General features: G+C 43.4%; 1 protein-coding gene across 4 annotated transcripts in view; it reads left to right on the forward strand.

Moving 5' to 3' along the window:
• Window positions 1-1886, forward strand: part of chrdl2 (chordin-like 2) — a 61887-nt gene extending 60001 nt beyond the window's left edge. For all 4 annotated transcript variants that reach the window (XM_041194799.1, XM_041194798.1, XM_041194801.1 and 1 more), the window contains one exon: window positions 1232-1886. In XM_041194799.1, the coding sequence (XP_041050733.1) occupies window positions 1232-1362 (131 nt within the window). In that variant the 3' untranslated portion in view covers window positions 1363-1886. The remainder of the gene's footprint in view (window positions 1-1231) is intronic.
• Window positions 1887-9659: the final 7773 nt, after the last annotated feature.

The following is a 9659-nucleotide window of genomic DNA, read 5'->3' on the forward strand; positions in this document are numbered from 1 at the left end:
CCCCCACAGTGCAGGGTTATGATCCCCATTTCCCCTTACTAAAGGGTCCCAAACCAAAGGACAAAATCTTGCCTCATATTTCCAATTGTAAGGAGTCCAAAACTAGACGCCTTAAGTATGAGATGGTCGCTCAATGAATCCAGTAAAGAATTCAGGAGAAACCTCTTTGCTCAGAGTGGTAAGACTGCGGAATGCATTACCACAATGAGCAGTTGAGGTAAATAGCATAGAAGTATTTAATGGGAAGAGAGATAAACACGCAGGGGTGGAAGGATTCGAAGATTATGTAGATGGGGTTAGATAAAGAGGGATGGGAGGAAACTTGTGGAGAGTTTTAAAACTGGCAATCACCATTTAGGTCAAATGGCTTATTTCTGTGCAGTAAGCTCTGTGCAACCACGGGCAGAATCTTTTCATCTCACAGGCGGGCGGTCGCCCAACCCAAACGAGAGTGAAATAGTGCGCAATGACGTTGGGTGAGCGTGCCAACGTCATGGCGCGCACTCGCAATCTTTCGATTGGTGGGCTCACGCGGGAGGCGGCAGCATGCCCGCCGCCAATTAAGAGACCTATTAAGGACCTTAAATAATTAATTTGTATTTTTCGCTGCCTGTTCAACTGTCCAGTTAGCAGGCGGATGAATAGGCAAGGCAGCCTCTGCATTTTTTACAAAACCTCATCCACGGGCGGGGTGGGGTTACCAACGGTTACTAAAAAAAAAACAAAAAAAAATTGTTTAACATCATTTTTTAACATGTCCCTCTTCATGTGACTGAGTCACATGTAGGAACATGTTTATCTCGTTCGTAAAATGTTTATTTTTCATTTTAAAATCCTTCAGCTCCCTGAGGCAGCGCTGTGCCTCCGCCCCGGCAGTGCTGAGGATCTTAGCACGCCTTTCACGCTGGCTGGTGGTTAATAGGCCAGCCAACATGAAATCGCGGTCGGAGCCCGATCGCGGGCGGCGGTCCATCTCGTGGCCGTTCCCAGGCCCGTCCAACGGGCGCGGCAGACGAGGGGAAAATCCTTCCCCATGTAAAGGGTTGGATGATATAAAAAATGTTCGAGTATTATTCTTTTGACTTATGATTTCATTTAAATCCTTTGATTTAATTCTCGCCTTGTACCTCACTAGCAGCTGTCTAGGCTGTATTCATTGAATGGCACAGGAAAATGCTGCACCTTATTAAATTTCATAAACGTTACATTATTTTTTTCCCTGTGTGCCTAGACCGATGGAAAATTTTCAAAGAGGGAGAAGCACAGATCAGCCCACTATGTATGAACCGAGGATGCAAAACAGAGTTGGAAGACTTGCTTAAAGTTTTACAGCTGAACAAAGCAGAAAAGGAACACTGCTGAAGTAGGAAGGGTGGTGGGGTGGGGTGCTGGGAGGAGGCGGGGGTTGGGGCACCATAATGTGAGAAGGGAAAATTCAGTTCATAAAAAGCTGGCCTGTAGCTGGACTGCAGTGGGACTCTGATGATAATCAAGAGCACCCCGAAAACCAAAATGTATACAACAGAAAAATGAACAAAGAAAAATCACTGTGTTAGCTTTCTTTATTACAAGGAAGAAAAAGTGCCTTTGGAGGCGTAAAAGAATGGAGTGGTCCTAATGTGTATTTATTTGTATTATAAAACACTATTGAAATTACTTATGTGATCTTAATTCTTAGAATACAATTAGCTTGTCAACATATGCATATTAATATTCAAGTCACATGTAATGCATATCTTGGTTTTATGTAAAGTTTCTTTCTTCATTGTATAAGCCTGCGGAATATGTTGACATTATCCTCGAAGGTATTTGTACTTTATTTATGTACTGACGGTGTTTCATCCCATTTTTCTTGAAACTAATAAACTATAGCCAGTTGAATAACATTTTGTTCTTTTGTCATTTCTTTTCTAGTGCCTCTGAATTAATAGGAAACTATATTCATCTAAATCTCCATAGAAACTGAACTGAGCCAACCATATAAATACCGTGGCTACAAGTGCAAGTCAGAGGCTAGGAATCCTTCAGTGAGTAATTCACCTCCTGACTGCCCAAAGCCTGTCCACCATCTACAAGGCGCAAGTCAGGGGTGTGATGGAATAATCCCCACTTGCCTGGATGAGTGCAGCTCCAACAAGAAACTTGACACCATCTAGGACAAAGCAGACTGCTTGATGGGCACCTCATCCACCATCTTCAACAGTCACTCCCTCCTCCACTGACACACAGTGACAGCAGTGTATAGCATCTACAAGATGCACTGCAGCAACTCACCAAAGCTTCTTCGACAGCACCTTCCAAACCCGCAAACTCTACCACCTAGAAAGACAAGGGCAACAGATGCACGGGAGCATTATCACCTGCAAATTCCTCTCTAAGCCACACACCATCCTGACTTGGAATGATTACACCATTGCTTTACTGTCACTGGGTCAAAATCCTGGAACCCCCTCTATAACAGCACTATGGGTGTTCCTACAACACATGGACTGCAGCGGTTCAAGAAGGCAGCTCACCACCACCTTCTCAAGGGCAACTAGGTTTGGTCAATAAATGCTGGTCTAGCCAGCGACGCCCACATCCCATGAACAAATTTTTAAAAAATTGTTAGCAGCATGAGTCTTTCACGTATCCCTTATTTTATCCTTTCAAAAGTGTTTAACAGTGACAATTTAGGATAGGTGCTTCAAGAAGCATTTCCCTCGCAATGACATTATATTTTATTCCTATGATGTCATGTGGGCTGTGGCAGTGCCCCTACCTCTGGGTTGAAGTCCCATTTCAGGACTTGAAGGCTATAGAAGGTACATTCATAATGTGGCTGAGCAGGTTGATCATCAGGCTGTAAATCCTTTTAATACGCCTGCTGGCAGGCGGTAAGAGCAGGAGAGTTTCCTGGTCAGCCATTACGCAGAAGGCAGTGGAAAACCACTGCAGTATTTCACCAAGCATAATCATGGATCAACACAATGAAAGTCCATTGTTGCCAATGCCTTCTTAAGGAATTTAGCTGTTCTCCAACTACATGCATCACAATGACAGGCCATCCAACAAAGTATTCCATTGTATTGGTGTGTGTTAACTTATCAATACTGACCAGTTTCTATCAAAGAATGAAAGAAGGTTATTCACAAAAACAGCCCTAGTGTCATACACAAACTTAGCAATATCTCTTTCTATCAACTCATCTGAGTATTTAATATGTGGTTAAAAACCTGAGGTCTCAGGACACATTCTTTGGGAAATTCCTGAACTGACAAAAAAAATCCATGATTTCCGCCTGGAGAAAGTTGGCAGAGTTGACTGCTAGAGTAAATCAAGAATGTTAGATGGGAGCCTGATAAGATCTCTTAGGGCAGCAGATTATCCACTGCAATGTGAAGTTGTAACACTATAGTCAATTTTCTACCCAAGGTGAAAAAATACCCAATTGCATACAATGTGTATGCCTGCACATACCAAATCTTGAGAAATTCACATAGTTCAATGGAGGTGAGCAATGACACAGAACATTGGAAGCAGGAGACAATTGAAGCAATACAGGTAAATTGGATGGAATCAGAATCAGGTCGAATGGGATGTTAAAATTTTTAAAAATCTCAAACCCAAACCCAACCCATCAAAAACAGGCATTCTTCTGGTTTTAATGAGGGTGTTGGGGAGGTTGGGAGTTGGGGGCGGGTGGGATGGGGGTGGGGCGGGGAGGGGGTGAAGTCAACTCGCTCCCAAGAAACGGATCACTGAGCTAAAATATTTATGAGGCTGCATGCCTCAGAGTTTCACCTCTCATTCAGCTTTAACACTGGACAGTCAGAATTCTTAAGCCTCAGGAAACAGCTAAATAAATATGCAAACTGCTGCATGCAACATCTAAGTGCTTTTCCAGCACTGCTTCTGGTCAGGGGGAGCAAGAATGTTCCTTCCAGAGGCACAGTATAACCTGCTTCCCTCCCACAATCAGAGGCCCCACCCAATTATCAATCCCCCATCATCACCGGTCACATAGGAACATAGAAGCAGGAATAGGCCATTCAACCTCAAAAGCCTGCTCTGCCATTTAACTGGATCATGGCTGATCCTCTACCTCAACACCATCTTCTTACACCACCCCAGGATCTCTTGATGTTATTGGTATCTAGAAATCTATTGACCTCTGCTTTGAACATACTGGGTCTCTGCTTTGAACGTAATGCCTGAGCCCTCATCTCTACTACCATTCTCTGCCCTTGATCTCTCTCCAATGTCTTTGTGATCAACTCCAAACCAACCTGCTTCATGATCCCCACCTCAGGGAGCAAGAAATCTACCTGCCCCTGGACTGTGGTTGCTTCTTCCTCCCTTCCAACAGGGAGCCAAGCTTGTCAACCAGGCTGATTTCTGGGTGGGGAAATTATTAAAACACTTAAACAGAAGGTTTAAAGCTCCTCAGCATTCGGGGAAACCCTGACAGAACTCCACTCAACGCCCGGAACTTCTGCCTGTAAACATCAGCAACCAGCAACAGCTCTCTTCCATTGTGTGCAGTTCCCCTTGTAGAGGGACAGACTGCCTTTAAGAGGAACATGCTGACTGCACCATGTACTATCAGCAGACTTTGTCTTGTTCCCCGATAAGCTCTCAGGCAGTCGGCAGCATGGGTCCCATTAGACTAAAGCTATGATCAGCTAAAATGAGGACATAAAATCAAGTTTGTGTGCTGGCTGCTGCAACAGTCAGAGATGTGAGCAGGTTGAGAACCATGATCCTCACACCCAAAAACTGGCCATAATGAATTTTTAGCCTGCATGTTTGAAAATACTATTCTCTGGATGGTATACAAAGGATTGGAGCATGGTAAGGTGCTGATGATGGCAATATAAAGTACATTGCCATCATTATTATTCACTAGCCTTTGGTCAGGAACAAATTGAGCTGGAATTTTGCCCACCACCAGAGCAAGATTCAGAGGCCAGCAAGAGTTAAAAATAGCACCAGTGGCCAGAAGCCAATTCCCCAGCTTCATCCTACTTCCAGGCCATTTTATCATTAAAACCTAATTGAAGTCAATTAATGTGGGGTGCCTGGAATTTTCCAGTCTACCTTTAGTTCCCACAGGCAGCAGGGGACAGTTTAGGTGCTTGGAGGTGGCCACCCATGGCAGGCGGGTACTCCAGGAAGGCTTGGAAGCTCACCATGCCTGCCTGGGTGCAGGAGCAATCACAGAACGCTCACCTCCCAACGCCCACACAATGGTGGCAATGAAAGGATTGCCAGGCTGTTGAGCTGTCTGCAGCCTCAATAGTCCTTTCATGGCCATAACCATCTTTATATGAGCTGATTGGGTGGCTAGTTCTGTAACAGGGTTTTATGGACATCCAGAAACCACAATACAGAAGTATTCCATTGGATGTTAGCAAAGAATTTAGAGCTGGAGCTCCAGTCTCCAATCACCAGCACTGTCTGGATTCAGGTTTGAACTCTGCACCTCTGACTCAGAGACAGGAATGCTGCTATTAAGCTAAATGATTGCTCTATTATGTTGGCTAATCAAAGGAACATATTGACTGCTGTTTCGTTGCTACTTATTATAACATTGCTTATTAGCATTTCTTGATGTACAGTTAGGGCTGATAAAGCCTCTCATCTGAATGACTTTGTCACTATAATATCTGGGTTTCTTTGAAAACGTTCAGAAGCGGTAGTCCAGGGAAATTACCAAGTTACATTTAGTAGCATCGCAGTATATTTCTAAGAGTTATCTCAAAGTGCTTCAGGCTACCTTTGAAGTCCATTGACTGGTGTTATGTAGATAAAGAAGGTAACACTTTTGTACACAGCAAGAGTTGAATAATTGGTTCATTTGCTTTGGGTTGAGGGAGAAATTTATACCAAGGCACCTTCTGCTCCTAATTCGTATATTCAAAATGTTGACATGAATCACTCAAACATGTAAATAGGGCCTTGATTTTATGGACTGTGATATGCTGTCAAAATAGCACCAAGGCTAACAGAATTATTGGATGAGAGAGGGTTGCATGGTTAAATTAGAAACCCAAAGGTTGCTATCGAAGATGGGCTGCTTCACTATTAGCTTTGTGAAAACACCTTCTTGCTGTCTGGTTAACCACTCACATTCAATGAATGGTATGAAATTGCTGTATTTATGGAGGAACTAAATTTGACACGAGAAGTTAAGTCCTGTCATTTAAAGCATAAATACCTTTTTAACAATGTGTGTTAATTACTGCCAGTCAGCACCTCTGGCACTGAAAATTAATCAATAAAAGTGTGACGTCTTATTCCTTCAGGTTTTTTTAATTGTTGCTGGAAATTTTAAAAATGCAAAATTTGAATTTTTTTTAACTTTGCCTTTTCCATCTCATTTTTCTTTCTTTCTTAATCTGCCTTTTCTTTCCCTCTGTTTATTTCACTTTCTGATTTGGCATTGAATTAACCCACTGTAATTTACACTTCTTTTTCTTTTTCAATCCTTGTGCTGTTAGTTTCGCAACCCTTGATTGGGTAAGAAGATGCACATTTGCTTGCCCTGTTCATTCGGGTCTCTGATGCTCAAAAACTCAAGCTGTGATGTTATCAATTCATACTTTCAGCACCTTGCCACACAAAAAATCTGAAGAGCTAAACGTTCAACAGCAAGTTTAACTAATGACAGATACCATTGGATCCCCTGCCACAGCAAATTATGGCCCAATGTCTTATCCGATGAACTGCATCTCCAACACCATAACATGCTTTTAGTACTGTAGTAGAGTGCCAGATTAGTGTATGTGTTTAAGTCCTGGAGTGAAGCTTGCACCCATTAGCTTCTAACTGCAAGATGAAATATTGAATATTCGGCCCCTGCTGAGCCTGTGGTTGGAGGTGGGTGGGAGCTAAATATAGCCCTGCTGGCCTATCCCCTGATCTATCTCACCTCCAGGCCATGGTTGAAGAGGCAGGATTTGGCTTCTGCTATGAGCCTGCGTGCAGTGGGTCACCAATCAGTCTCATTAAGAGCTTAACTGAGGCCAAATAAATAAAGCTAAGTGCAATTTTCCAGTTTGCCTGCCTGAGTGCAGCAGCAGCCATGGACTGCCCTGTAGAGCAACTTTCCTCCCCACAGTGTTAGCCTGACTGCAGAATCTATTTTTTAATTAAAGATTTAAAAAAGTTGGAGAGGTTGCCTCCATCTTGATGCGCCCTGTCTTGTACTTACCTTTCATTGCAGGTCTCTGTTCCTTTCAGGCTTGAAGGCCTCTGATGGGACTTCCAACTTTGAGAGGACACCCACTGTTCTTAATGGGCCAGCGAAATGACCATCTGGCCATTAATAGGCCGTCCCGGGGAAAAACACAGGAGAGTGACTGTTTCCCCGAGGGGGTGGGGTGGGGATTGGGGGTGGTTCATTCAGGGCCTTGAAATAATCTCAACTCCACAGGAAATTTTATTTTTATCAGTGGAGAAATAACTTTAAATACTGTTTTAATCTGGAAGAAAGCCGGCATTCACCTTGTGTAACTTGTTAACACAGAAAATGTTGGGATCGATTTTCCCATCCCCTTATATCTGGGCACCTGTCAGACACCATCCTTACTTGGAAATATGTCGCCATTCCTTCACTGTTGCTGGGTCAAAATCCTGGATCTCCCTCCCTAACAGCACTGTGGATGTACCTACACCACATGGACTGCAGCGGTTTAAGAAGGCAGCTCACCACCACCTTCTGAAAGGCAATTAAGGATGGGCAATAAATGCTGGCCTAGCCAGCGATGCTCACGTCCCGTGAATGAATAATAAAAAAAGTGCACTGATTTCGCCTGAACCCACTCGGACATAATGGTTTAGATCATTGACCTAGGCCCAAGAGCAAACCTTCCCTATGGCACCTGTGAAAAGATGTTGTAACACAAATGTCATTGCAGACTTGAGAAGCTTGAAAAAACAGGAATGATTACTGTTATGGAGGCTTCTGATTACTGAGGAAAACAGCAATCAGAAGGTATCCAGTGCTGATGCTTCTCCCAAACAGAGAAGGAAATTTGGCCCTCATTACCTTCATGTGAAAGTGTTGGGTCAAATCCTTGATTTTATTTGCTGCAATGATGTAAATCAATCATCACCCAAATAAATATAATGGCATTGTCATGAAAATAACAAGTGTACTCTTTTTTCTTCCATTTCAAATAATAAATGAACATATTTTCCAGATAAAAGTTCCTCTTTAATGAGAAGGTTTGAAGGGATGGAATGTCCAGCTTGCCTAGCTGTCTCATATATGATCTTATTGGTTAGAGGCTCTTAAAAATGATCTTTTTGTTGCCACCCATTGTACTTACTTTCTGCTACTTTGACCCTTAAGCTCTTTCTTCGGGAGTTACAACACCTCTGGAAAGGAACTTTAATATTTCCAACATGTTCACGTGGTCAGCCAGTTAATCAAATGTAAATGAGGTTTAAAAGTTAAAATAGCCCAGGTCTCAAATTGATGATACGGGGTCTGCTTGCTGCTCACTCCACTGTCTGCCTGCCTGAAAGGTACTCCTAGTTATATCTTCACCAGATCCTTTGCTTTTCCCTCATAGTTCCATCAGCTATTTTAAAGGATGAGTTTTGTGCTTTTTGCTTCACCACTTTCAGGACTTGAATGTCCTTGTGGCCATGAGCGAACTTATATGGGTTCATTTTCATGCCCCTCGCTCCCTTCTTCCACCACCACCACAGTAGTGGTGCACAACAGAAATCCATTCTGTCCAAAAGGCCAGTGAAGAGGCCATGTTTCTTGTACAGGCAACTTTAAAGGAAGGAGATGATCTGCCACTGAGCAGCGTGGAGCACTATTGGGCGCAGTTACATGATGTACAGATCACAGAGCTATTCAAAGTTCTGCTGGAGCTTAGAGGTGCTATGCTTTCGTGGAAGCTTTCTCTCCCTTCTTTTTTTCACCTGGTGGTTACAGATAACCAGAAACATGGAGCCCAACATTTAAAAGAAGCATGCTTTCAGAATGAAACATATTGTTGCAATCATTAGCGGAATGCGCACTGCAGTTTTTGGCACATGACAGTAAGTGTGGAGGAAACCACAACTCACAGCCACAGCACTGAAAGCAGACAGCATTGGAACACATGGTGGAATCATTAAACAGAAGAAAAAGACCAGAATGATATTAGGAGACTGGGTGATCTCAGCTTCTATGAAAAAGCCCAACTGAAAACAAGAGCTTACTGTGTGGGAAATCACATGGAAAATCTGTATAATTTATTCTTTCATGAGATGTGGGCGTCGCAAGCAAGGCCAGCATTTATTGCCCATCCCTGATTGCCTTTGAACTGAGTGGCTTGCTAGGCCAGTTCAGATGGCAGCTAAGAGTCAACCACATTGCTGTGGGTCTGGAGTTACGTGTAGGCCAGGCCAGGTATTGGGCACAGATTTCTGTCCCCAAAGAACATTAGTGAACAAGACGGGCATTTACAACAATCAATGATGGTTTCACGGGGCAGAATTTTACATTCAGCGTGTGGGCGCGCAACCGACATGCCAGAACATAATATAACTCGCGATGACATCAGGCATGTGCCCTGATGTCATTGCGTTGTCTCGTGATATTTCATTTGGTGGGCGTGCGCCGGAGTCAGCTGCGCGCCCGCCGATAATTGAAAGGCCTTTTAAGGCCATTAATG

This window comes from Carcharodon carcharias, chromosome 9, assembly GCF_017639515.1.
Source record: "Carcharodon carcharias isolate sCarCar2 chromosome 9, sCarCar2.pri, whole genome shotgun sequence".
Classification (NCBI taxonomy): domain Eukaryota; kingdom Metazoa; phylum Chordata; class Chondrichthyes; order Lamniformes; family Lamnidae; genus Carcharodon; species Carcharodon carcharias.